This window comes from Cervus canadensis, chromosome 4 (genome assembly GCF_019320065.1).
Source record: "Cervus canadensis isolate Bull #8, Minnesota chromosome 4, ASM1932006v1, whole genome shotgun sequence".
Lineage (NCBI taxonomy): Eukaryota > Metazoa > Chordata > Mammalia > Artiodactyla > Cervidae > Cervus > Cervus canadensis.
This window is the reverse complement of record NC_057389.1, coordinates 87,005,144-87,031,916: the sequence shown is the minus strand read 5'-3', so window position 1 is coordinate 87,031,916 and position 26,773 is coordinate 87,005,144. Positions and strand designations below refer to the sequence as shown.

Sequence of the window (26,773 nt, the reverse complement as noted above, 5' to 3'; positions counted from 1 at the left end):
CATGGGCACAGGCCCCTCCACTGCTTGCTGCTGAAATACATGTGGTCCTTCTCTCAAAACCAACCATCTCACCCTCTCACTCTTCTCTTCCTTCTTAGGGCCAAGCTACCCGAGCTATGACGCGTCCTCCTACTCCGTGGCCCGTCCTTACTACCCACCGTTACTCACTCCACAGATGCAGCCGCCGCCGCCGCCACCCCCACCCCAGCAGCCCCCCGCACCCCCAAAGCCTGTGGAGTCATCCCAGTGGGGTGGCCCAGGAGGCAGTCCCAGTGCCAGCTGTGCCAACAGCATCGCCAAGAAGCTTCCAGTTCCCAGCAAGCTGCCAAGACCCCGGACCGGCCCCCAGCCGCTCCCGCTTCACTACTGTGACATCTGCAAGATCAGCTGTGCCGGCCCCCAGGTCAGGCCCCCACTCTGGCCCCTGCAGGGAAGCCCAGGGGAGCCCCTGCCCCCATAGTGGGGGAGCCCTTCCTCGTCCTTGCAGCTGGCCAGAGGGCAGGGTTGTTACCTGCCCAGAAGAGGCTTGTTAATAATTTGCATCATCAAGTGGGCATCAGCATGGCCTTAAAACTGCCTGATGTTCTTGTGGAAGACGTGAGAGCCAGCCCAGCTCTGGGTGTGGGCCGCAGCAGCGCAGTCTTGCACTCTGAGGCTGCCTGTAGCGGGGAGGCGCTCGTGCCCTCTCCTGGACATGAGGGTCAGAGAATGTGGCTGGCCACAGTGGAACTTTGCTGCAGGGCCGTACAGGCAGGGTTGTGTAGGAAGGGCCATGCAGACAGGCCTGCAGCACATGTGTGTGCATGTGAGTGGGCCTGTACTGCTCTGTAAGCAAAGGCCTTCCCCAGCCACGATCGCAGGTAACCCAACTTGCTCCCTGCAGAGGTCATCAGACACTAGGGCTTGTCAAGCTGCCCCGGAGGCCCGTAGAGACTCCCCATCATGGACTGCAGAGACTTGGGAGGCAACCACGCCTGTCTCCTCCAGCCCTACTTCCTGGCTGAGGGTCAAGGGCCAGGTCCACCACACGCAGGGCCTTGGTGCCAAGACCCCCAGCTGTTCATGGTGCTTCCCTTCTCAGAGTGCAGGGCACCCCAGCTCCATGTGCTTCTTTCCACTGCACGACACTCTCCCTTAGTGAGACATCGGCCTTCCCTGTTCCCTTCTTTATTTTTTTGCACGACTTTAATTTTGCATCATGAGGATTCTTTGTTATTGTCACCAGTCAAACATAAGGTCTGCTCTGTGATTCTAGACCCTTCACAGCATCACACTGAGCAAGCGTGGGATGCTCCCCACGGACGTGGGATGGGACGGGGTGTGGGCACGTGAGCATTACCCGAGTGGTGTCAAGGTCTCTCTGAGCCCTGTCTCCCATGGGACTGGGTTTGCCCAAGTGCATCACCACTCGGCATAGCATCTGGCACATAGAAATGTCAGCTCCTGTTATTCCCAGCTTTTTGCTAATGTTAGCAGCGTTTTTTCGTTGGCATTTTTATTGAGATAGCCGTGGGTTCACATGTGGTTGTAAGAAAAACTGCAGGGAGGCCCACCGGCCCTGCTCCAGAGCCTCCAGTGCTGACGTTTGTTGGCCTTGAGCCCGTCTGCTCAGTGCACCGTGTGTGCCTTTGCACCCGAGTGTGCGTGCTCGTGGTTTGCTCTGTGCAAGCTCATCACTTGGGCAGGCTCGCGCATCTGCCGCCGTCACCACCTCCACCACCACCAAGTCGGGCATCGGGATGGCATGAGCTGTGAACACATGCTTTTACTACGAAGTGTGTTCTGAAGTAGTTTACCGTTGGCACCTTGGTTTATCTCTTTCTAGGCTGATCTCTGTCCATAGGCAGTTACATCATGTATGTTTTTGTATGTGTGAGTGTGTGCACATGTGTGTGTGTGTGCGCGTGTGTGCATGTGCACGCACATGCATGTGTGTATGCATGTCCTGTGGCTTAGGTAAAGACAGATGCCTATGTTTTGAGAGCACCGCCCCCACTCCTGTCCCTGCTTCCTTACCTGCCCCCAGAACCAGCCAAGATCACCAGTGCCTTTGGTATTTCCCAGAGGCCTTTCTGCTCTGAGGGTTATTGACTCTTGGTGTGGGTAGAGGACATCGGGTTAGCAGGCCCCCTTCCAACAGACAAGTCAGGGCTGCCCTGTGAACATTCGGTCATGTGTCTGGTATCTCAGGTGCCTTGGGGCAAGAGCCGTGGGTCTGTGACTCATGAAGTCCCCTCCCGTGTGGACTCACGAATTGGAAGCAGCACCCTGAAAAGAAGTGTGTCCCACGTCTATCAAGTAACACGTGTCCTTGCTTGGCTTCTGAGGTCAGATTCTGAAAAGCTGGAATATTTTTTCAAGCAGCCTCTGAAACTAAATGTTGTCCTTTGAGGATGCTTGCTTCAGAAACTGATTTTTAGAAGAGGAAGAAAACCTTATGTTTTTCAGTCTGAGCTTCTAGGTCTGTTGCCTGGACTTTATTATTTTCTGTAAGATTTTATTTATTTTGTCTGTGCTGGGTCTTCATTGCTATGCAGGCTTTTCTCTAGTGTGGCAAGCAGGGCTATCCTCTAGTTGCAGTGTGAGGGCTCCTCATTGCAGTGGCTTCTTTGTTGCAGACCGCAGGCTCTAGGACACATGGACTTGAGTAGTTGTGACCCATGAGCTTAGTTGCTCTGCCACATGTGGCATCTTCCCGGACCAGCAATTGAACCCGCGACCCCTGCATTGGCAGGTGCATTCTTAACCACTGGACCACCAGGGAAGTCCTGACTGGGCTTTAAAAGGTGGTACACAAGCCTCTCGGAGGCCCGTGAACACCAGGGGTGGGGACATTAGACCCCTGGGCACTGTGGGGACATGATGCTGGGTGGGCACACCCCCATGAGGCCGCCCTCGCTCTCTGCCAGCAGACGTACCGCGAGCACCTGGAAGGGCAGAAGCACAAGAAGAAAGAGGCAGCTCAGAAGATGGGCGTCCAGCCCAACGGCAGCCCGCGGGGGGTGCAGGCACAGCTGCACTGCGACCTCTGTGCCGTGTCCTGCACCGGGGCAGAGGCCTACGCCGCCCACATCCGGGGAGCCAAGCACCAGAAGGTAGGACCCTGCGTGGAGCCAGGCCCACTCGGGACCCAGAGGGGCGTCCACTGACACAGGGGGCAGGGGGACAGCCGTCCACGAAAGGCAGCTCCCCTCAGGCCCACGTGTCCTCCTTCCTCAGGAACCAGCACCCCCTCCCAGTTACAAGAGTCACACCTGCCCCTAGACAGAGGCATTGAGCTGAACCCCATGCCCGGCCCAAGAGGAGACTGCTCTGGGCCCTCAGGGTTTCTTGTGTGTTTATGCGGACCAGAGTCTGTATGTTGATGAGATCCAATGATATAGTTCATTTGGGGGTCCTTATTTGTTAAAAAATCAAATTAAAGTAGTAAGTTTTCATATTTGAACATCCGAGATTTAATTGATGCTATTTAGTATCAGCATTTGTCATATTTATTACTATTTTATTATCAGCGTTTTCTTATGGCCTTAGAAATGCTTGTAGTATGTCATCTTATGGGGAAGTGAACAGGGTACCCCACCTGAGAGGAGGTAGTGTCCCCCACCCTGGGCCCTCTTTTTTTGGCCCAGAGGTGGTTTTTGGAAATCAGCAAATCTCCCCCAGATGGTGTCATGAACCTGGTAGATGACGCTCGCCTTCCGGGTGTGCGCTGAAGGCAGGAGGGGGGAATTCCTGGCGGGAGGCCTGCTTGGTGCTGCCCTGTGTGGTTTGGAGTGAGAGGGTTGGGAAAGCCCCTGCTCTGTCCACAGAATCCCCTCCAGCTGCCCCGCCCACCTACTGTGCTCCTCCCGCCTCACAGCCTTTGCTCGAGCCACCCCCAGCCCCCCACACCACGGCCTTGCCAGCCCTTCCCCAGCCCCCTCTGCAGGCCGGGTCACCCCGAGTGCCCATCCTGTCCTTTGCCCCAGCTCACCATGGGCTTCATCCCCCAGCCCAGCTTGGACAGGCTCTCGAATGCCTGAGTGAACCCGCAAACCCTCTGTGACCCCACAGAGGAAGGAGCAGGGGAGTGTGGAGAAGGGGCCCTGGCCTGATGGTCACGGGGTGCAAGGGGAGAGCTGGGGCCCAGGTAAGGTGGACTGCGGGTGTCACGGCTCAGTTTGCAGGCTGGGACTTGCTTCTGGGGACAGGAAGCCCTGCAGGAAGCCCCGGGGTGGGGGAGTGGGGGGGCAGGTTTGAGCTGTGAGCGTCAGAGACTTGGAGCCCGAGAATGTGTCTGAGACGGTCATCAGTGCAGATCATCCTTGCCCAGTGGAGCTTCAGCACTTAAATGCCTTGGAGGGGGTCAGGCCAAGGAGGGGCTATGACCGTGTCCTCGGTGATCTGTATCTCTGGATGTGTGTATGAGTTCCAGCAGAGCGTGGACCTGTGTGTGGGCGTGCACACGCGTACCTCTGAGCAGCCGGCCCCCTCAGCGCATTCACCCACGTGTGCTGTGGGGCTGGCCCTGGGCTGGTGGTGGGTGTGCAGAAAGCAGCACAGGTGGTGGAGTATGAAGTTTGAGGTTATGTTGAGGTCCCACCTGTGTCTGACTCCTAGCAGGAGACAGCTTGGAAGGCCCTCCCTGGGACATTTAAGGGGTGCTGGGGTGGGGGCGGTGTCCCAGGGAGACCCGGATAGAACCCCTCACTGCACAGGCTGCCAGCTCCCCAGCCCAGCGAGCTGCTCTGCCCGCCCTTGAGAAGGTTGGTCAGGCGGGAGGGGCCCTGATGGGGCTGGTCTGTTCCAGGTCTTCAAGCTGCACACCAAACTGGGGAAGCCCATCCCCACCATAGACCCCGCATCGGCCAACCCCAGCTTGGCCCAGGCCCCCAGCACCAGCCAGCCGGCCTCCACCCCCGTCACCGTCACCGCAGAGAGCGCCCCTGCAGCCTCAGCCAAGCCCGTGGCCCCCGCCAGCCCCAGCGTGTGTGCCACGAGCAGGCCACCACCGCCCAGGAGACCGGCCACCTCGAAGGCCTCGCGTGTGGGTACGGCTCTGCGCCTCACAGCCACCCTGGGCGAGCCTGAGCTTCAGAGACTGGCCATCCTGTTCACTGTGCGCCGTAGCTTCTGGCGAGGCAGGACCTCTGATGGTTCTCTGCTGGATTCCAGCCGGGCAGTGCCTCCAGGCACCTTTGGTCCACCTGGGGAAGTGTGGGCAGTGAGATGGCAGCTTCCATTTCCTCTCCTGGAGCTTGGGACCCAGAGGGTGCTGGTCACACTCCCGAGCCCCACCCTGGGCCTGCAGCAGCCCCTGGATGGCCACGGTCCACGTGCTGGATGCAGCCCCCTTCCCCTCAGGTGCTCTGATCACTTAGGTGGGCACCGGGAGGTTAAGGCAGGCTCCTCGCAACCCTGCCTCCCCTCAGGTGTGCATCCCCCGCATCTTGTCGCTGTGACCGAGGGCCCTGTGTGGCCTGGGTACATAGGCTTCCGTGTCGGGAGCTCCACTGACTGCGTCACGTGCAGGGCCTGACCCTCCCTCCACGATGCTTTGATTTGTCATCAGTCCCACTTTACAGATGGAAGAACTGAGGTGTGGCAAAGCTCTTGGCCCTGGGCCGCCTGGTGAGCAGGAGAGGCGGGGTTCTACCCCAGCGTGGGACAGTCTCCGCTCTCCACCACCACATTTGAGGGATGGGGGGCTATTTTATTTTGAGCCTCAGCAGGTCTGAGGTTTGAACAGTCATGTGATAGTGAGGATATAAAGCAGTTTTGGTGACAAAGAAATGTCTCCCTGGACTTCCCTAGTAGCTCAGTGGTAAATAACCTGCCACTTTACAATGCTGGAGACATGGGTTCAATCCCTGGTCCAGGAAGATCCCACATTCCACAGGACAACTAAGCCTGTGAGCCACTACTACTGAGCCAGCACTCCAGAGCCTGTGCTCTGCAACAAGAGAGGATACCCCAATGAGAAACCCATGCACCACAGCAGAGAGTAGCCCCCACTCTCTGCAACTAAAGAAAAGCCCTGGCAGCAACAAAGACCCGGTGCAACCATAAATAAATTAATTATTTTTAAAAACACATTATTTAAAAAAAAGCCTCTCTTCTGGGGCTCAATGAACCAAGGTCAGTGAACGTGACCCCGGTCCACCTGGTGTCCACTGTTAACTAAGGGCTGCAGACTGTGCAGTTGAGGGGGGTTGTCCTCAGTGAGAGGCCTACAACCTGGGCCTCCCTGTGGACCCGTCCACCTGGGCATGAAACACCGTGAGGGCCCTGCTCTCCAGTTGTGACCCGAGCTGGTGGGTGAGGTCCTCACAGGACCACGAACCCCACAGGCTGATGTCATGAGGGGATGAGAGGGACGGTGGGGGACCCAGTGGCCTTGTGTTGTACCCTTCCAGCTGGTGGGCCAGGAGCTGGCCATGGTTTCTGGCTGGAGCAGGCTACAAGTCATGAAGTTCTTCCCTCCAGGGCCCCCTGCACTGCCAGCAACTGACTGTAGACCCCTCCACGGGAAACCTGCACCCCCCAGATCCGAGCGGCCTGGGGAGCCGTCCGCCCGAGGAGGCTCTGCAGAAGCTTCTGGAAGCAGTTGTGAGGGGCAGCCGGTGGGCCCAGGCTACGTGGAGGAGGTAAGAGCTGGATGACCATTGCGCGCCTGGCTAGGCCTGGTGGGGCCATGTCTTGAGACTCGCTCACCTGCCTGGGCAGATAGCCCAGTGAGCCAGTGTACTGGGACCTCACTGGGAGCCCTGGGTGCGGGGCTCCAGGTCCTGGAAGGAGGTCTGAGACAGGCAGAGGCGTCTCTTGCTCCTGGGTAGCCCCAGTTCCTGCAGGAAGGAAGGTGACAGGAGGGGTCTGTGCCCTGGAAACCCACAGGCATGTGACCCTTGGGTACTGGAGTCCACGTGCCCCCCAGGCACCTGCCTGGACACCCGGTTCCTTGTGGAGCTCGGGTTCTGAGCCCTCTGCCCCCACGCCCACAGTCCCTGCCTCTAGGCACGTGCATGTTGCCACTTTTTCTGTGCTGGAGTTCAGGCTTTTGTTCAATCCACTCAGCACCTTCAGTTTTGTGCCCTGAAAAACAGCCACGCCAGGCAGGCTTCCTGGTGGCAGTCCCAGGAAGGGAGGGTAGTGGGGCAGGGAGGAAGGATGGAACGATGGTGGCAGAGGTGGTGGCAAGAAGGGCCAGGCTGGGAGGGTGTGCTGGTGAAGGTCACTCCTCTGAAAGCATTAACCACAGGGCAGACAGAAAGCCAGTGCCTGGCCTGGAAGGCCCTGGGGGAGGAGGCTCCTCTTAGAGCCCAGACCCGCAGCGTGGGGGGCGTGGGGGTTGTAGGTGGTGCCCAGCCGAGCCTTGTGTCTCAGGTGTGCAACGAGGAGGGCCGGGTGATCCGCTTCCATTGCAAGCTGTGTGAGTGCAGCTTCAACGACCCCAACGCCAGGGACATGCACGTGCGGGGACGGCGGCACCGGCTGCAGTACAAGGTGCGCCCCGACAGGGGGCAGGGGGCAGGGGGGCATCTGTGCTCTGGACGTCCTGGCCCACATCTCGGAACGCACCCCGTTCCTCTGTGAGTCTGAGTCCCTGGGCCCTTCAGCAGCACGGACTCAACCAGAGAGGCCCTCAGTTGCCATCACGAGGCTTCCCTGCCCCAGGTTTGCTGGGGCACACGTGCACACAAGTGTGTTTAGACACACGTGACTTCTGGACCCTGAGTACGCGTGTGCACCGCACAGGCTATGACCCTCATGAGAGACAGTGGCTTCTGGGCATTTTTCTCTTTTAAGCAGCCTGTTGAGATATCACTCACACACCAAGCAGCTGGCGCATGTGAAGTGGCTTTAACTGCATTCACAAATGTGTACATGGAGCTCCATGTGCCAGCAGCTCCACCTGATTCCAGAACAGTCCATCAGGAGCCCCGGACCCTATTGTCAGTCATACCCCCACCCCTTCCCCAGCCCCTGACAACCAGGAACCCACTCTCTGTGGCTGTGGGTCTGCCTGTTCTGGACGTTTCCCATCAGTGGAGTCACACCCTGTGTGTCCTTCTGTGTCTGCTTCAGGGGGTCCCTCACTGAATGTTGTGTTCTCGGGGTCCATCCATGTGGTAGCAAATGCCAGGGCTTCTCTCCTTTTTGTGGCTGAGGGATGCTCTGTGTGTGGAAGGGACGACATTGTGTATGTTTCACCCACTGAAGCACACTTGTGTTGTTTCCACTGGTGACTAATCCTTAGACAACACCACGCTCTCTGAGTGAGGAAATTACGTGTTAAAAGTGAAGCCCAGCGAGTGAGTTAACAATTCTATTTACAGTACACATTGGATCTCATACAAATGGTATTTTCTGAATTATTCTGTTCGGGACGAGCACCTTGGTCAGTCCTCTGAGGACAGCATGACCACTGGTGGCAGGTGCTTCAAGGTGTCTCAGCACCTTCTTCCTCTGGCTCCTCCATCAGACATCCAGATGGTTCGCTCAGTGTCACGTCTGCAGCTCTTTGAGTCAGCCATGGTTTTGTCCTCATGGTTTTCTGCCATGGCCTTTGGGGGACAAGGAGTGTTGAGACTTTGGGACTAAAACTCACTATTGTCTAAATCCAGTGGAAGGGTGTTGTCAGACGGGTGTCCCCCAGGCCCCGAGTTTCCCCCCTCCCAGCATTCTCATCTGAATGACGGTCCCCGAACTTTGCAGAAAAAAGTGAACCCTGACCTCCCGATCGCAGACAAGCCCAGCACACGGGTGCGCAAGCTCGTGGAGGAGACACTGCGGAGGCAGCGGCAGCTGACCAAGAGGCGGCTGGGGGAGCTGCGGCGCTGGCACAATGAGACGAGGTGCAGCCTCTCGGCCCTGCGCAGTGGGAGGGCTCCCCCCGGGCCCCCCAGGGCTCCAGTGGGGCCACCTCACAGTCCTGCCGCCGCTCAGGGCCCCGAGTCCCTCTCGTCCCGCAGGCGCTACGACTTGTGCAGGAGGCGGCTGCAAGAGGGGCCGCCTGTCCCGGACTCACGCTCAGGACGCCCTCTGCCTGACCAGCACCTGCCTGCCCTCAGGAGTCGGCCAGGGGCGCCCGCAGCCAAGCCTCTGGTGGGTGCTGATCGAATGCCTTGGAGTGGGGGACGCTGAAGGGGCCTGAGGGCCTCACCACCAGCCACAGGGGGCCCTCAGAGCTTCCTGAGGCCCCAGTGGTCACATCCCTCAGAAGCACTGAGGCGTCTGACTGTCCATCCATGGGGAACAGGCGGGTTGAGGGGGAACCGTGGAGGGCGCCCTGCCGAGGGAGGGGCCCCAGCTGCCTCCAGAGCCTCTGGCTCTGAAACTCGAGAGGATTCCCTAGGGAGCCCACTGCCCCCACCCCCACTTGGCCCAAGCTCCCCACGGCTGTCGGGGCTGAGGTCCTCCCTGTTCCACCTCTCCCTGGGCCCTGTCACTCCTCTGCCCGGCTCTCCAGCCTCCGCTCACCAGTCACACCAGCCAGGCTCCAAGGGCCCCCACGGCTCCCGAGTGACCGGGACCTCTCAGCCTGCCTGTGACAAGACACACACACCTCTCCCCGCAGCCCACCAGGCGGCCGGAGTCCAGTGACGACCGGCATGTCATGTGTAAGCACTCGGCCATCTACCCAACGGAGGAGGAGCTCCTGGCCGTCCAGAAGGCCGTCTCCCATGCGGAGCGTGCCCTCAAGCTGGTGTCTGACACGCTGGCTGAGGAGGACTCTGCCAGCCCAGAGCCCGAGGGCGGGGACCACAGGTGATGAAGGGCGCCCTTCTGTCCAGGGGCCTGGAGGCTGCTGACCCCCGGCTGGGTGGGCAGGGGTCAGGGTCTGGACAGGAAGTGGCAGCCCCAGTGCCAGGAGGCTGGGAGTCTTCGGGGCCTGGGCTTTCCAGCCCCCTTCAGATATCTCCCCAGGAGGCTAGGAGCTAGGAGCTAGCCAGGAGGCTGGGAGGTCAAAGAGGGTTATAGCAGCCCCAGCCAAGGAGAGCGATTGTTCTCACACTGGAAGTCACTTTCCTGTAGAAGGCGCGTCTAGAGCTGTGGTTTGCAGAGGATTAGCCGCCTCTGTGTCCTCACCTGTGACACAGAGACCAGTGCGAGGCTCGAGGAGCAGGGGTGCCGCCAAGCACTGAGCGTGTGTGAATCATCTTTCCAGCTGCCCGACCGTCAGAAGACGGAAAGTCCCGGCACCTCGCAGTGAATCATTGCACGGTTTAGAGAATCCCAAAGGACTTAGCTTTTCCAGGTCCCTCATCTCTGGGTGGCTTCCTTTTCATTTACTTTTTTTTTTTTTTTTTCTGGCTGTGCCACCTGGCTTGCAAAATCTTAGTTCCCCAACCAGGGATTGAACCTGGACCTTCACCAGTGAGCACACACAGTTCTAACCACTGGACCACCAGGGAGGTCCCTCATTTACTATTTTAAGGTTGTTTTTTTTTTTTTTGGTGGTAAAATACTCATAATAGGAAATCGGCCATTGTGGGCACATTCACAAGGTTGTACCGGCATCACCACTGTCCGTTTCCAGAACTTTTTAATCATCTGAAACAGAAATCCATCCCGTAAAATTCCCCAGTCCCCAGCACCCACCTTTCCACCCACCATCTCCATGGCGTGGCCTGTTCTGGACGTTTCCCGTCAGTGGAATCGTGCAGCATTTGTGTCAGGCTGAGAAGAACATGAGAACCATGCGTGGGTCACCAGGTGTCATAACCGAACACACTTGTCCCTCAGTGAGAACATGGGCGACCCCCAACTCCGGTGAGGAAGCTCACTGCCTGGAAGTGGAAGCAGGCGTGGCCCCAGACAGCGCAGCCCTCCCTTAACCTCCGCCCCCGTGTCTCCTGAAGAAGGGCCCTCACTTAGTACTTCATGGTTTCCCTCCCCGTTTTCTCCCCATTCTTGTGTTCCGTTTCTGTTAGTTTAACTTTTCATTTTGAAGTGATTATGGACTCAACACAAACAGAGTGAGTAGAGGACCCTCCCGCTCCCCCAGCTTCCACAGCGTGGACCCACAGGTGTCAAGGCCGGGCGTCCACACAGGCACCTCAGCAAGGCCCAGGCCCCGCTCAGGCCTCCCCGGCGCTGGACCACTCTCCCCCTGAGCAGACGCCCCACTGCAGTGAGGACACGGGGCCTCCCCTAGCACAGGAGCCCTGCCGCCGCCGCACTGCCACAAGCCCCCAAACCCAGCTTTAAAGCAAAGCTGGTTGCACTTTGTTAAAGCCCTCACATAACACTGATGTCATGTTACATGTCTGTCCTCACATTATGTTTCTTTTGCTGTTATTGTTTGTTTCTTTTTATTTTTTGTCTTTTTCATTTTTTTTTACGTTATTTTTCAAAAACATAGAAGTGTTGGTGGCTTTTTTTCCTCTCAGCTTTTTTTCCCTTCATCGCACTGAGCTTTGTGGGATGTTAGTTCCCCGACTAGGGATTGAACCCAGAGCCCTTAGTGAGAGCATGGAGTCCTAACCACTGGACTGCCAGGGAATTCCCTTTCTCACTCTTGTTTGTGGCCTTTTTCTCTGTGGAAATGTGTGTGTGTGTGTTTTTAATAGGAACATGATTAACTGTTGCATTATTTACTTAACTGTCACAAAGAGCACATTAGTGTTGGTTTTTTTTTTTTTCACTTTTATTATGGAAATTCTCTAACACACACAAAAGACGACCATACCTAAACAGAGGGTGACTCACTTGCTCTCTCCCCATCCCCCGCCTTGCCCACAGCAGTTAAAGGAAACCCTGTCCTACACACTATCGGGTGCCAACCCACAGCTAGAGTATGTCAGCGCATCAGTGCACGTCTCTAAACAAGACTCTTTTTCATTTAACAAAACCAGAATGCCATGATCATCCTCAAAGAAAAATGAACAATAATTCTTTAGCAACATCAAATATCCAGTCAGTGCTGCAGCGTCCAATTGTCCCATAGATAATAATAATTCAGTCTTTTGTTTAGGAGGTTTTTTTGTTTTGCAGTTTGCATTGAATCAGAGTCCCAGTTAATTGACAACCTGTAAGTCTCTTGATCTGCAGGTTCCCACTTTTCTGCTCTGCCTTCCCGCAAAGGGTCTGCTCCTTGTCCTGTAAACATTCCAGGCGCGGCTGGGTCCCCCCGGATCATCCCAGGCTCCAGCACTGGTGGTCTGGAGACAGACCACAAAGACACCCATGTGCATCACAGAACAAAGTTATCTCATGTCCTGAGGCATGCCACGAAACAAAGTGGTGGTCAGGGAGTGGTGGGAGCGGGTGGCAGCTTCTGAGGAGGTGACCGAGTGTATGAGAGAGACAGACAGTGTGGAGAGGTACCCAGGCAACGGTCCGGGTGGGAGAGCCTCGTGAGGAGGGAGTGGAAGGAGAGGATGGTGGTATAGCTGCTAGGGGTCAGGGTGAGGGCCCCAGGAAGAAGCTGGGATGTCCCTAGCCTGCAGTGGGGCAGCAATAGGAGGGTGACTGCCGGGCCAGTGCAGCCATGGGGGTCACCTGAAGAAAGTGACCAGGACAGTGGTGGGTGGGTGAGGGCAGACTTGGGGGCAGGGGAGGTGGGACTAGATAAGCAGGCTGGAGGGGAGGGCAGGGCAGGGAGCAGCCGGCCAGGTCTCCTCAGAGGAGTCCAGGTGGGGGTGACGTGGCCGCAGAGACAGCTCAGAAGCCAGGGGCTGATGAGGGTGGCTGGGGTCAGGCAATCTTTTTCCCAGCATGCAGTTTATCAGCAGAGGGTGCCAGCTGCCAGCCCCGCTGAGCAGCAAAGGTTCCCATCCTCAGGTCCGAGAACTCTCCCTGTTCTCCCAGTTCTCCCAGTGTCTTTCGAATCAGGCGCTCTCTGGGAAGGGCCATGCTCCCACTTTACAGATGAGGACATGGAGGCGCAGAGCGCCTGGCAAGGAAACCCATGCCCCTGGGTCAGGAGTTGGGGGTCCTTCTTCCCCGCCCTCCTTGCTCACTGGTCCATGGGTTTGTCTCAGCAGCCACCCCAGCCCCTCGGCCCGGATCCTGAAAGGCGTGATGCGGGTCGGCCTCCTGGCGAAGGGGCTACTCCTGCGGGGAGATCGGGCGGTGCAGCTGATCCTGCTCTGCTCCCAGAAGCCCACCCGCGCCCTGCAGCGCAGAGTCGCCGAGCAGCTGCCCCTCCAGCTCCCGGTGAGGTGCCCGGCCGCACTGCGCGGGGTCTGCCTGAGTGAGACACGGTCCAGTCTGCTTTTAGAAACAGGCGCAGGGATCCACTGGTGGAACTTGAGGGTTCCCTTATTGGGGGGTTCACAGTAGGGCTTGAAACAGTCTAACATCCGGCTCATGAGGACAGTCACTTCTGTTACACCCACACAGAGCCCAGCCAGCTGGCTTGAGGACGATCTGCAGGGAAAGCACTAGGGAGGCACAGGACTGCAGGGTTGGCCGGACTTTCTCTTTCAGCACAGTTCCCGTTGTTGTCATAGAGCTTTTCTCACCCGAGATAGTAACTGGAAGAAAAGGGAGATCACATCATGATGTTAATTGATCGTCTTCTGTTAAAATGATCACTTCCTAGGGTGCTTTCTCCTTCCTGTCTGCCACCCTTCCCGAGGGGACTCAGCTTCGTCCCTCCTAGGTCCTTCTCCAGGGCTCCCAGTCTGGTAGGCAGACACAATAAGCAAACACAGAGAAGGCTGACTTCTGATGTATCTTCTGTAGAGCAATTCAAGCCTGGCGCCAGGTGGTGAGCACCCAGGGAGCGCGGGGTCCACTGCAGACAGGACCATGTCCTGCAGACAGGACTCAACAGAAGATGGAGTGGGTGAGGTGAGATGAGGAGAAGCCTTGACAGATGGGGGCAGGCAGAGTTCCCCATAGGGGAACGTGAACCTGCAGAGGCCAAGAGGCAGGAGGCCCACGGAGAGGTGAGCCTGAGTGGACGAGGGCCTAGATCAAGCCAGGCTTGAAGGCCATATGAGTGCTAAGTTACTTTAGTTGTCTCCGACTCTGTGCAACCCTATTGACTATATAGCCCACCAGGCTCCTCTGTCCGTGGGATTCTCCAAGCAAGAATACTGGAGCGGGTTGCCACGCCCTCCTCCAGGAGATCTTCCTGACCCAGGGATCAAATCCGTGTCTCTTACGTCTCCTGCACTAGCAGGCAGATTCTTTACCTCTAGTGCCGCCTGGGAAGGCCATGTGGGGAGGTATGACTGCCTCCTCAGGGAAGTGGGGCGACTGGAGGGCTTTAAGCAGGGGAGTGACATATTCCAACTTCACCACTTTAATCACTCATTTTTCCTGAACACCCCACGACATAGCAGTTTTTTTGCTAAATGCTGCAAGGGGTGCAAAGATGGCTCAGATGCAGGCCCTGTCCTCCAGAATCTGGCAACCCAGGGCCATGAAGATGGACGAGGCTGGAGGGAAGAGAGCAGAGGCCATGGGAGAGCTGGTGGTGCCTGGCCCCCAGAGATGTAGACAGACCCTCTTAGCCATCACCTGGTCAAGTGACTTGGGAACCCCAGAGCAACATGAGGGACACGGTAAAGTGTCTCCAGGCACTGGGTCACTGCACCAAGCCCACCTTCGTTGTGCTGTCTCCCAGGGAGCAGCAGTCAGAGTTCTAATGGCCATGAGGAGAGTCCCTCCTCCCTAAGGTCCCCCTGTGAGACTGACTGGACCACGGTCTGGAGAGGAGGGGACCTGCTGAGAGGGTGGGACTCGCCTGGAGTCTCTGCTTGCAGAGGACTGACCCTCCAGTTAGCCCCGGGTGATGGAGCCAGGGCTGGCGGGGCCGTAAGGATGCCCGTGCTGGAGCGAGACTGAACCCTGGGCCCCGTGGCAGGTGTGGGATGGGGACCGGAGCCAAGGGGCCTCAGACCTTGCCTGGAGGCACCCCCTATCCTGCATTTTGAGAGACTATCGTCTGCCCTCTTCCTCCCAAGGGTGGCCTGGTAGGCCGTATGAAGGACTGTGTGGTTTTCACTCGATAATTGTGGATCTGTCAGGCCACGTTCCACACTCATGCGTAGGGAGCCTCACTCTTCCTTGTGGCCAGAGGGCGTCCTGTTGCCACATGTCCATAGCTGGCTGGGTCCTCCCGTGTAGTTGGACATTTAGGTTGTGTCCAGTGTTCTGGGTCACCAGCGAAGCTGCAGAGAGTGATAGCCTTGTACACACACTGCTCCACATGCGTGGGAGCACTTCCTGGGGCTGAGTCTCTGGGTCCAAGGCACAAACCTGGATGCTCCTGGTGAGTGTCGCCAGGTCAGCCTCTACCAGGAGTTTAGAAATGCACGGATCTGCCAGCCGGGGGCTTCCCTGCTGGCCGAGATGGTAAAGAATCTGCCTGCAATGCAGGAGACTCAGGTTCGAGATCCCTGGGTCCAGAAGATCCCCTGGAGAAGGACATGGCAACCCACTCCAGTATTCGTGCCTGGAGAATCCCACGGACAGTGGAGCTTGGCGGGCTACAGTCCACGGGGTCACACAGAGTCGGATGTGACTGAAGTGACTAGGCACACCAGCCCAGCTGCTCCTCAGACTCCTCAAGCTTTGTCCTTCTTACGGGTGGCCATGGCATGTCATTCTGCTTTTAATGTGATTCTTCCTTACCATGGGGCTCTTTTTTTTGTCATTGTGTGAAAAGGGTCACTTTGGTTTTTTTCTCTGCAAACTATCGCTTGCCAGTTTTGTTGTTGGGTTGCTGATCTGGTTGCTACTGAGCTCCAGGTGTTTTTTACATATGAAGGCACCTTGGTGTTTCTACATGTGCACTTCTGGAGGGCAAGGCTGTGTCTCGGTCCCTAGGAAGCTCCAGAAGGCGTGGGGCTGGGCACCCAGCGGTGTCCCACCTCTCAGGTGGAGTCCTGAAGCCTCATGTTGTATGTGCGCCTTGCAGGTGGTCACAGACGACAAGTACGAGGTGTCTTCTGACCCGGACGCCAGCATCGTCATCTCCTCCTGCGAGGAGCCCCGGATACAGGTCGCTGTGTCCATCACCTCGCCCCTGATGCGGGAGGACCCCTCCGCAGACCGAGGTACGGCCACGCCCTTTGTTCAGCCCCCTCTTCCCACATACGTGGCAGCCTAGGGCAGCGCCCACTTCTGCTCTGGTTTAGGGGGAGGGGTGCCGCCACCACCTTCCTGTGCTTTGGTCAAGTCTGGATGCCCTAGTCAGATAAGGGCCAGGCCTCGGGGCAGGGGAAGAAGGCAGGAGGAGAGCTGGGACAAGTGTCACGTGGCTCAGAACCTGGCCGTGGCAGGCGTGCTTGGGGCCCTTCCCCCTGAGCCCTCAGGCTACGCAGGCACCTGCTCCTCGCCCCGAGGAGACCCACTGTGCCGGGTTCCCCAGCCAAGCAGGGACCCTGGGGACCTGAGACACACGGGCACTGCTGCCTGGGCAAGTGGGAGGAGTACAGGCCGAGGCCAGAGGGCAGCCAACACAGAGGGTGAGGGCCAGGCTGGAGGGCACCCCGAGTCTCATGCCCAGGAGTGGGGAACCCCTGGGACAGCCCCTGGGACCCTTTCCCAAACTCCAGCCTTTCTCAGACCCTCTTCCTGATCGTTACCTTGACTGAGGGCCACGAACCACTGCTGCTTTCTCTGATTCAACTCCTTTTTGGCTCTTCCATTTTTAAAGAAGAGAGCCTTTGAACTGTGAGTGGAAAGCCATTATCATTTGTCATAAGGGGAGTGTCACGTGTCATCTGAAAGTAGATGCAGTCAGAAGAAACAATGATGCTCGCCCTTTGACCCCAGTTTCAGGCCTGCTCCAGCTTGCTCCCCTGCCAACAAGCGGGGACTGGGAATGTTGGGGAGGGGGAGGGCTGGAGGGGGCCAGAGAGCAGGAAGCCCCTCTGCAGGCACCCTGGACCCCCAGAGCTGCTCCTCGTTGGGGTCCATACCCTGCCAGCTGCTGCTGGGTGGGAGGGGGCTGCGTTCAGCTGTTTCTGTGCTGGTTCTCTGCCCCCAGGAACTGACCCAGGCCGGGGGGGCGGGGGAAGAGCAGTGCTCCCTCCTGAGACCTGAACACCAGGGCCTCACGGGATGAGGGGAGAAGAATCTTCCTAAAGCAAACAGAAGGAAGAAAAAACGGACATTTCCGCCGACATGGGGCCCTGGTCATCCATGATGGCATGTGCTCAAACCTGACCCTAATCACACATGCACGTGGAAGTTTCTGGAAATCCAGCTTCATTCTTAGTTTTCCACCTGAACATGGAGCTCTTGGGGGAAAGGGACCACAGAATCTCGGGGAGGGGTGGGATTTCAAGAGGGGAGCTCTGTGTCCCAGTGTCAGTGTCTGGAGACAGGGCCAGCGAGCCGAGGTGCATGTCTTCCTGATGAACGGAAGAACGCAGTGAGGCCCAGGGACCTGAGGGTCCAGGAGGTGGGAGCAGGGGGAGGGACGGCCAGCCTATCTGCCCTTCTCTTCTAGAAGGAACCGAGGTGCCTCCGCCAGACCCAGGAGATGTCCTGAGCCCAGAGAAGTGCCTCCAGGCACTGGCTGCTCTCCGCCACGCCAAGTGGTTCCAGGTTAGTGGCGGGCAGGCTCCCAGGAGAGGCCAGGGGCAGACATGGGTGGGGTGGCTATGTGTCCTTGCCCCGCGCTCCCCATATGACAGAGGTCACTTCTTGGCCGATTGGGTTGGGAGCTTGAAAGGGGTGACCACCGCTCTGGCCCCGTTGGTTGGCACTAGGGCGTAGACTGGGCCATTTGGGAGTGGAATCTGCTTCCGGTTGCCTCCCACAGCCCAGGAGGCTGGCCTGATCACACTGGAGTCCCTCGATGCCTCCACTGCCAGCATGGGACCGCCGACCAGGCTCACTGCCCTGACTCAGTCTCGCTCTCTTGGCCCCGACTATAGCTCCCCGTCCCACCCCAGCCATGTGCTCAGAGCTTCCTGGGGCTTCCCATGTGCTTCTTCCCCCAAAGGCGAGAGCCAGCGGCCTGCAGCCCTGTGTGATCGTCATCAGGGTCTTCCGGGACCTCTGCCAGCGCGTGCCCACCTGGGGGGCCCTGCCGGACTGGGTAAGACAGCGCCAGGGGGCCAGCCTTGCTTTAGGAAGCTCCCAAACCCTGCCAGACCACAGCCTTGTTAGGCCGAGCCTCGTATCCTTGTCCAGTGTCCAACTTTCTGAGAAAAGGCTGGTGTCGGTCTGAGTCCCAGGGGGAGGCTTGCCACAGGACACGGCCTCATTTGACTGTATTATCTTAAACCCACAACCTTTCAGGCAGAACCAGGAAGCATGTAAATACAAGGGCACCCCAACAAAAGCTGGGGTGTTTGCCTAGACCTGCAGGCATTGGTGCAGAGGCCCCAGTGAGGGCAAGAAGCTGGTACCTGTCCTGGCTCCACTTTGACCTCTAGGCCTGGGGCAGACCCGCCTCCTCTGAAGGAGAGAACCCTGTGGCCCTGATGCATCCCTTCAGCTGGCCCTGGAGCCCTTCCAGGAGGAGAGGAGAGGAGAGGAGAGAGGGACCCTGGGTACCTCAAACCCCCAAAGTTGCCTCATGCGACCTCCAGCGCCGCCCACTGGGGCTCCCTGCCTCGACTTTCAGGGTCTCATCTCTGAGTGTCCTCTCCTGTCACACACCCACTGACCTCCCCAGTGACCGAGACAACCTGTAGGTTTCTAAGGCTTTCACCTTTGACCTTTTCCCTGGGAATCTGGCCCTGACCTTGGAAGGACGAATGCCTCTTCTCTGCAGCCATCTGTAGCCAGTCCATCAGCTCCCATGCCCACAGGTGGGCTCCTGGACATTCCCCACACCCCAACCCAGGCTGCCCTTGGTCTTACTCATGGGGGCCATCTCCAAAACCAGGGGCTCTGGTGCCCCCCAGACCTCGGCTTCCTGGCTGTGGTCTGAGGAGACGTCCACCTTCAGCTCCACCCCGGGTGGGTGGCACAGCGGCTGCCCCATGCTGAGTGACCAGAGGGGTTCACTCAGACGTTTGCGGGGGGTAGGGGGTAACGCATTTCCCGGAGCCCGTTTCCCTTTAAGTGTAGACACGCCCCCACGACAGCTCACACCCCCAACCCTGTCCCTGGGCCCTCCAGGCAGGTGGCTCCTGGAGGAAGAAACACGCCTGAACTAGGCCCCAGGATCCTGTGACCCTCAGGAGTCTCTCTGAACCCACATGACACTAGTTTGCCACATTACCATTGATGGGATTTTGCTAATGAGGAACCTGAAAAGGGAGGGTGGTGAAACCCGCCCGTGGCCACACCAGGGCAGTGAGGTCTGGTGACCCCCTGGGTGGGCGTGAGGGGGCACTGGGCGGGAGCCTCTGGTCCCATGTCCCCTGGAGACCTGGCCGCCTGCACAACCGCTGTCCCCTCAAAGGCCTGGGTCTCCTTTTCTGTCCCCGCCCGGCCCAGGCCATGGAGCTGCTGGTGGAGAAGGCCCTGAGCAGCACCAAGGGGCCCCTGAGCCCCGGGGATGCCGTGCGCCGAGTCCTGGAGTGCGTGGCCTCGGGGACGCTCCTCACAGGTCAGTCCCCATCGGCCAGCAGCTCAGACCCTGGAGCACTTGGCAGACACCAGGGGCCATGGGGGAGCGGGGCAGGTGGACAGAGGAGCCTCTACAGAACACTCGAGCACCCCATCCAACCTAGGCAAGACAGTGGACACAGACACGCACATGCGTGTCACTCATCCAAGGGAGCCGTGAGGAGGCGTGGACGGGTGGAAGGAGAGGCAGGTGCAGGCTGGAGGGGGGTTCCACCTGATCCTCTAATGCCACATCCATCCTTCCTGGGGAACCAGGGGTAGCCCGGGGGATGCTTCCAAAGGAAACGACAGGAGGTCCATGGTGAGCCGGGCACAGAGATGTTCACGGCGTCCTGAGTGGTAGCGGGAGGAAGAGACGGGGTGGGGGCGGGCAGCCCACACGACGTGTTAGATGCAGACAGTGTTTTCCAGTTGTTTTGGTGACTTGGATGATAGCGTGTTCCATGGAAGAAGAGTGTGATACATGGGCCTGTGGTGTGAGCCCTTTAACTGCACACTCACCCACGCATGTGCACATGTGCACGCACACACACACACAGGCTGCGAGGAGCTCTGCTGAAGGCGTGTGGGGCCAGAGGGAGACTGGCGGGGAGAGGCCCAGTTGTGGTCCATGGGCCCGTGGGGTCCAGGCGCAGACTTCCAACATCGCAGAGCCGTGGTGGCAGCCTTCACAAGGGTGCATCTGCTTCTCTGCCGCTCCCACCAACCCTGCCTCGTCCAGATGGGCCCGGGCTCCAGGATCCCTGTGAGAGAGACCAGATAGATGCCCTCGGCTCCATGACCCTCCAGGAACGAGAAGACATCACAGCCAGCGCCCAGGTAGGAGGCCAGCCCAACTTGGGCCCACATGAGCCGGCTGCAGGCAGCCCGGCTCCCAACCCCTGTGCACATCTCTGCTGCATCCCAGGAAACGGTCTGGGCCCGCTTCCCGTCCTCTTCCCTGCAGAATCAGGTGGCCTGTGGGTGACAGGACTGCTTCCAGGGGCAGGGCCAGCTCAGCCCAGAACTGAGGCCATGATGAGGTGCAGACTTGGAGCCTCATTGTCCTGGGGGTACCCCAATGCCCCAGGTCTGCACACATCTAGCCAGGCCTCCTGCTGCACCTCAACAGCTTCAAGAACCAAAGCATTGCCCACCCCCATCCCCACCACCCCATCTCTGGCTTCCCTTTCATTTGCAAATTTCTATTAATGAGCAAGTCTCTTCAGCAGACTTCATATTGGGCATGACATTATGAAGGGTCTTAAGTGGAAAGAGTCAAATTGCTGTTAATCAGAGCCCAACTGGGAGAAGCAGGATCCAGGGTCCCCCTAGCAAGAAGAGCTGAGGTTCCCGGGCTTCCCGGCAGCGTCCTCGGCACCAGCGGGTGTGAACAGCTCCCAGCACAGTTCCTCCCGCCCAGAGGTGCTCCGAGCTTGGCCATTGCTGGGAGGGTGCGAGGATGCCTGAGTCTGCACAGGCTGTGTGAGGCAGGCCAGTGGGCGCGGGCAGGCAGGTCCTGACAGCTGGTCTGCCCCCAGCACGCCCTGCGCATGTTGGCGTTCCGGCAGATCCACAAGATCCTGGGCATCGACCCACTGCCGCCTCCCAGAATCAGGCTGGGGGCACGCTTCCGGAAGAGGCCACGGGAGGCAGGCGAGCTGGAGGCCAAGGAGGGCAGCGACCAGAGGAAGCGGCCTCGCCTCCCCAACGGGACCTGACACGCTGCCGCTGAGCGGCCGCTTCACCCCTGACACCAACAGTCCACGTTTCCCTTTGCAGTAACGTTCTGTAGATTTCTTTAAACACACCTGTGCTTAAATCATTAGTGAACTCTCTTCATCTGGCAATTTGAGCTGTGGGGGTTGGAGCAGCACCCAAGGCCTGCCTTCACCCCGGGGCGAGAAGGGGCAGCACAGCAGTAAACCCTGGCATTTCTTGCTAGCTTTAAAGTCACCCTGTGGCCTGCGAAGGGTGTGGGTTTTTAATGACTTCGTGTGGATGCGCCCAGCGCACGTGGATTTGACATAACATGGGCAAGCCCACCGAGGGCCCCACATCAGGAAGCCTGCCCTGGAAGCAGGTTGGAAGGGGGTGTTGCCCAAGGCTGGGAGTGTGTCCAGGCTGGGGTCCCCCGTCCCCAAGTCCAGCTGGTTCCAAACACACTGCCTGTGACAGCTCCCCAGCCTGGAGGCTCGGCCAGAGGTTTGCAGGGTCTGAGCTGGGCTCACCCCTGCCTGCCATGGAAGGGGCCACAGACCCCCTGGGTGGTGAGGGTGCATGCAGGCTGGGTGGGCCCCTGACCCCGGGAACATCAGTGACCACCCCCGTCCGCAGGCTGTGCCCCTGCGAGCCTTCTGCACTGTGGGGAGCCCCTCTGTGCGCCTCATTCGGGGCTGGTTTGCCTCCATCTTTCTCCCGTCCTCCTCGCACAGGTGCAGACAACGTGGGTCCGGGGCCCGCCCCTCAGAGGCAGGGCATGGGGGCTCTGCCCGGGGTGGGGCATGGGATCAGGCGCCTCCCCCCACCCCGAGGCAGGTGGGCGTGGAAGCAGCCCCACCCAGTCCCCACCCCCATCTGTCCAAACTTCCCTCTTTGCTACTTCTCCTCCTCTCCCCTGGCTGCCCAGTGGTGCTGAAGGGGCCATGTCCATCTTTGGGCGGACACCGTCTCTCCTGGTCACTTGACTGTTTCCAGTTCACCTCTGTGTTTGAGGGACAGTCTGTGTGCAGCTTCACATCTAGTGTCTTCGTGGAACCACCTGGAAGCTTGGAGGGTGGGGAATAAATGAGGTATGCTTGTGTCTTGGTGCGGCCCACACAGTCCTTCCTCAGGGCGCAGTGACCCTGCTGGGCTCCAGGCAGGATGAGCAGCCAGTACATCTCCCCAAGGCGCTGAGGCTGGGAGTGTGGATGGGGAGGAGGTCCAGGTGTGGGCGTCTTCTCAGGCCCTCTCCTCACCGAGGTCCTCGGGGCCATAGAGAAGCCAGGCTCTGCAGACCCCCACCCCAACACCAGGGATCCAACACAGCACTCATCTCACACACATCCACAGCCACTCCAGGAAGCCAGCCTGCCCTGGTCCAGGAGATACTCTTATCGGCAGGCTGTCAGCAGGAGGTGGGACCCAGAAGGCTTCCTGCAAGAGGGGGCAACCAAGCTGAGTTGGGAGGGGTGGCTCTCTGCCTACAGGCCCCCTACCAAGAGCTCCCCCGCTGTTTCCCGAAGTCCTCATTGCAAACCTCAGGGGGCAGCAGGAGGGGGTCCAGATAAGGAGACCCGTTACAGCTGAGCCCCTGACAGCTTCAAGTCCCCGGGGGCCTCCCCAGGCAGTGGTTGGGAGGCCAGAGGGCTACGAGGTGGGCAGGGTTGCGTGGCCCCTGGTGGGAGTGGCACATGCCCGTGGGCACAGACCTGGGCAGGCAGACGGCCAGTACCTCCTGCTTATAGCTGGGCCAAGGGAACATCAGCCCTCCGGTGCAAACAGAGCTGAGTCTGGTTCTAGCTGGAGCGATATCTACCAGAAACAGGAAGTGGCCAGCTGGTGCCTGACCACTCAACCTCCCCAGGAGGGTAGGCTGTCTCCTCCACTTCCAGGCCCTTCCTGGAGGAGTGGCATCCCAACAATGCCAGGAGACAGAGCAGCCCCTCAGCAGGTCTTGGCCATGGTCACAGATCAGGCGCAGAGGACACTGTCCACTCACGCAGGGCAGCCTTGCCCACACAGCCCTCCCCCTCTGCATCTCCATCCACAGCCCTGCTGTTCACCCAGCTGCCCAGGCTACCACTGCCACCGCTACTGGGGGGACCTCCTGGGTTCCTCTGGGCCAAGCCAATAAGAAGTCCTGTTGGTCCCCTGCCTGCTGCTCCACTCACAGCTTTAGTCCTCCAGCAGCTGGGGCTCTGGGTAAAACTCAGGACTGCACCCGAGATAAAACCCCTGATCCTGACAATGCCCCCAGAGGAACCCCAGGGGCCACCCTCCACCTCAGTGTCTCCACTCCAGACCGATTAGTCTCTGCTGGTCCTCTGTGAACCAGCCTATGTCCCGCTGCCCCAGTGCCTTTGCACATGCTATTCCCACTGCCTGGTAAGCCCTTCCCCGACCCATGTACAGCCACTGCTCTTCTCCTCTGGGTCTCAGAGAGGCCTCCTGGACCCCCTCAGTGAAAGTGTTAGTCACTCAGTCACATCTGACTCTTTGCGACCCGTGACTGTAGCCCACCAGGCTCCTCTGTCCATGGGATTCTCCGGGCAGGAATACTGGAGTGGGTTGCCATTCCCTTCTCCAGGGAATCTTCCCAAACCAGGGATCAAACCCACATCTCCTGCATTGCAGGCAGATTCCGTGCTATCTGAACCACCAGGGAAACCCTTGACCCCTTTGGCCTGTCACATAACTCTGTCTATTTCCTTCAGACCCACACAGAACCGATTGAAATAGTTTGTTTTCGGCCTCCCCCCTGCTCGCCGCCACTATGAATTGTCTGTGGACAGAAACTGTGCGTCAGTCTTACCATGGTACCCCAGGTCTCGAAGACACCAAGTTAGCAAGTTAATACTCGAAGCCATGCCCCTGCCCTCAGATGGGTCTCTGTATTGGAGGAATTCCTTTCCCAGCAGGTGAAATGACACCACCTGTTCTGGTCTCATCCCAGGAGATGACCGTACCAGTCAGGGTGAGGGCCTTTGGCTAAGGCAATGAGAGGATGGAGGGAAGGGAGAATGGGTTGGCATTTTTGGTGGGGGTAGTGGACAGTCATGGCTGCAACCCTGTCCCGCTACCATGGGCCTCTCTCTCATCCTGGCCACGGCAGCTCCCAGAATCTCACAAGCCATGGCTCACCGTCCCATCCCTGCCTCCTGGGGAAGACGGGTGTGACCTTCTCCATCAGGTGGTTTAAAACCAGCCCAGCTGACAGAGAGTTAAATCTGCCCCCCTAGCAACTGCGAGACACCGAGTTTAGGCAACACAGCCACAGATTCAGACAGCTGGTGAACGACGTACTCAGTCCAGATGGACGGAACGCCCAGGCGGTGGTGCCTGCTGCAGGCCTGAAGAGCAGTGGCTTCTCAGCTTTGCTTCCCAGCCCTCTTCCCACTGGGCAGAGGACCCCGGAGCAGGCAGGCGGCTGGCAGGGAGACTCAGGACCAGGCACTTGAGAACCGAGACCGCTGTGGGGGGACAGAGGGGAGAGAAGCAGCCAGGGACAGCGGGACCTCAGGCTGCGGGATGCTGGAGGCCAGCCCGGTTGCTAGGAGATGGTGTTGCGTGTGGGCGGGATGACGCGGGTGGTGTGGGCAGGGCCAGAACCAGACCTGGCAGGCAGTGCAGGAGAGGGCAGACCTGCCCGCAGCCGCACCGGCTAAGGTCACCAATGACACCGGATGAAAACCGCGAAACGCACTGCAGCCCCTGGTCCAGATGAGTCACGCTCCGTGGTACAGGGAGCATCTCTGGGCTCGGCCGGCCCGAACTCGTTTGGAGAGACGTTGGCTCCATCCTCTCCCCGGTCACCTGTTAGGTCACCTGTTAGTAGGGCTGAGGAGATGTTTCAGGTAAGCGGACCAAGGCTCTTCAGAGTGAACAGACCAGAGGACTCATGGAGAAGGCAGCCCAGAGTAGGCAGCTGGGCATGGGGAGTATCACCCTGTGTATATCTGCCCAAGTTCTGAAAAATAAAGATACTAGAAAACAGATATTTGCTGTTCATGGAACACCCATTTTCACAGCAGCAGGATTCACAGCAGCTAAATGGTGAGAAAAAGCCAAAAGCCAAGTGTCCATTACAGATGATGAATAAACAAGTATGGTCACTCACATGGTGGAATATTACTCAGCCTTAAATAGGAAGGAGGTTCTGACACCTGCTACAACATGAATGAACCTTGGGGACATGATGCTCAGTGAAATAACCCAGACACAGAAGGACACACACTGCCTTATTTCACTCACAGGAGGTCCTAGAGGAGTCAAATCTATAGAGATAGGAAGTAGATGGCAGGGGTCAGGGGCTGGGGGAGGGGGAGGGGATGGGGAAGTCACTGTTTCATGGGGGCAGAGTTTCAATTTGGGAAGATGAGAAAGTTCTGGAGATGATGGTAGGGAATCATATGAATGACTGCATCATATGATGGGGATGATTGTGCAACCATATGAATACACTTAATGCCACTGAGCTGTGCATCTAAAAATGGTTACAATGGTATTTTGTCTATTTCATTTGTCTATGGTATCATGTCCATTTTAACACAATAAAATTTTCTTTTCATGCACTGGGTTTTTCCAATTACAAAAATCTTGGAAATCTCAGAAAAAATGGAAGAAGGGAAGTAAAGTTAACAACTGTTAATACTGTTTCCTTCCAATTTTCTCATTTTCCACACTCTTGGTTACAGATGCACTGTTTATACCACTTTCATTCCTCCTTTTCTTCACTTGACATTATAACAACTTTGATTTCTCAGCTGTGTTTTCAAGGTGCTTAGATATAGTTTTTCTAATTTAATTCCTCTGGAGACCTTTGGAGACAAATCTTTTTCATTATTATCAAGATGCTAAAATATGGTCCAACTCTCACATCCATAAGTGACTACAGGAAAAACCATAGCTTTGACTACATGTGTGTGGATGGACCACATTTGATCCATTCACCAGTTGATGGACATTTGGGTCACTTCCACTTTGTGGCTACTATGAAGAGATGTAGTTTTTTGGTCTGTTTCTTCTCTTTAGCTTACTATGTACTTGGGTAGAGCCAATTAACAATGTTGTGATAGTTTCAGGTGGAGAGCAAAGGGACTCAGCCATACATGTACATGTATCCATTCTCCCCCACAACACCCCTCCCATCCAGGCTGCCACGTAACATTGAGCAGAGTTCCACGTGCTACACTGCAGGTCCTTGTTGATTATCTGTTTTAAATATAGCAGTGTGTACATGTCCATACCAAACTCCCTAACTATCCCTTCCTCCCAGCAACCATAAATTCCATCTCTAAGTCTGTGAGTCTCTTTCTGTTTTGTAAGTTCATTTGTATCATTTCTTTTTAGATTCCACATACAAGGGATGTCATACAATGTTTCTCCTTTGAAGAGATGTAGGTTTTAATAGCTGTGTAGCATTCCACTCAGTCGTGTCCGACTCTTAGCGACCCCATGGACTGCAGCCTACCAGGCTCCTCCATCCATGGGATTTTCCAGGCTGAGCGACTTCACTTTCATTTTTCACTTTCATGGATTGGAGAAAGAAATGGCAACCCACTCCAGTATTCTTGCCTGGAGAATCCCAGGGATGGGGGAGCCTGGTGGGCTGCCGTCT

At 57.6% G+C, this 26,773-nt stretch overlaps 1 protein-coding gene across 6 annotated transcripts in view; it reads left to right on the top strand.

Moving 5' to 3' along the window:
- Nucleotides 1-25,779, top strand: part of ZFR2 (zinc finger RNA binding protein 2) — a 49,804-nt gene extending 24,025 nt beyond the window's left edge. Inside the window, exons 5-19 of one of the 6 annotated variants that reach the window (XM_043466190.1) lie at nt 99-403; nt 2,910-3,095; nt 4,790-5,030; nt 6,466-6,626; nt 7,363-7,482; nt 8,695-8,834; nt 8,952-9,084; nt 9,557-9,747; nt 12,966-13,140; nt 15,857-15,995; nt 17,396-17,493; nt 17,894-17,989; nt 19,342-19,453; nt 20,195-20,292; nt 24,396-25,779. In XM_043466190.1, coding sequence (XP_043322125.1) covers nt 99-403; nt 2,910-3,095; nt 4,790-5,030; nt 6,466-6,626; nt 7,363-7,482; nt 8,695-8,834; nt 8,952-9,084; nt 9,557-9,747; nt 12,966-13,140; nt 15,857-15,995; nt 17,396-17,493; nt 17,894-17,989; nt 19,342-19,453; nt 20,195-20,292; nt 24,396-24,614 — 2,414 coding nt within the window. In that variant the 3' untranslated portion in view covers nt 24,615-25,779. Of the gene's footprint in view, nt 1-98; nt 404-2,909; nt 3,096-4,789; nt 5,031-6,465; nt 6,627-7,362; nt 7,483-8,694; nt 9,085-9,556; nt 9,748-12,965; nt 13,141-15,856; nt 15,996-17,395; nt 17,494-17,893; nt 17,990-19,341; nt 19,454-20,194; nt 20,293-20,993; nt 21,275-24,395 lie in introns of those variants that run through there. The other 5 variants (XM_043466187.1, XM_043466186.1, XM_043466191.1 and 2 more) reach the window with 5 other exon arrangements.
- Nucleotides 25,780-26,773: the final 994 nt, after the last annotated feature.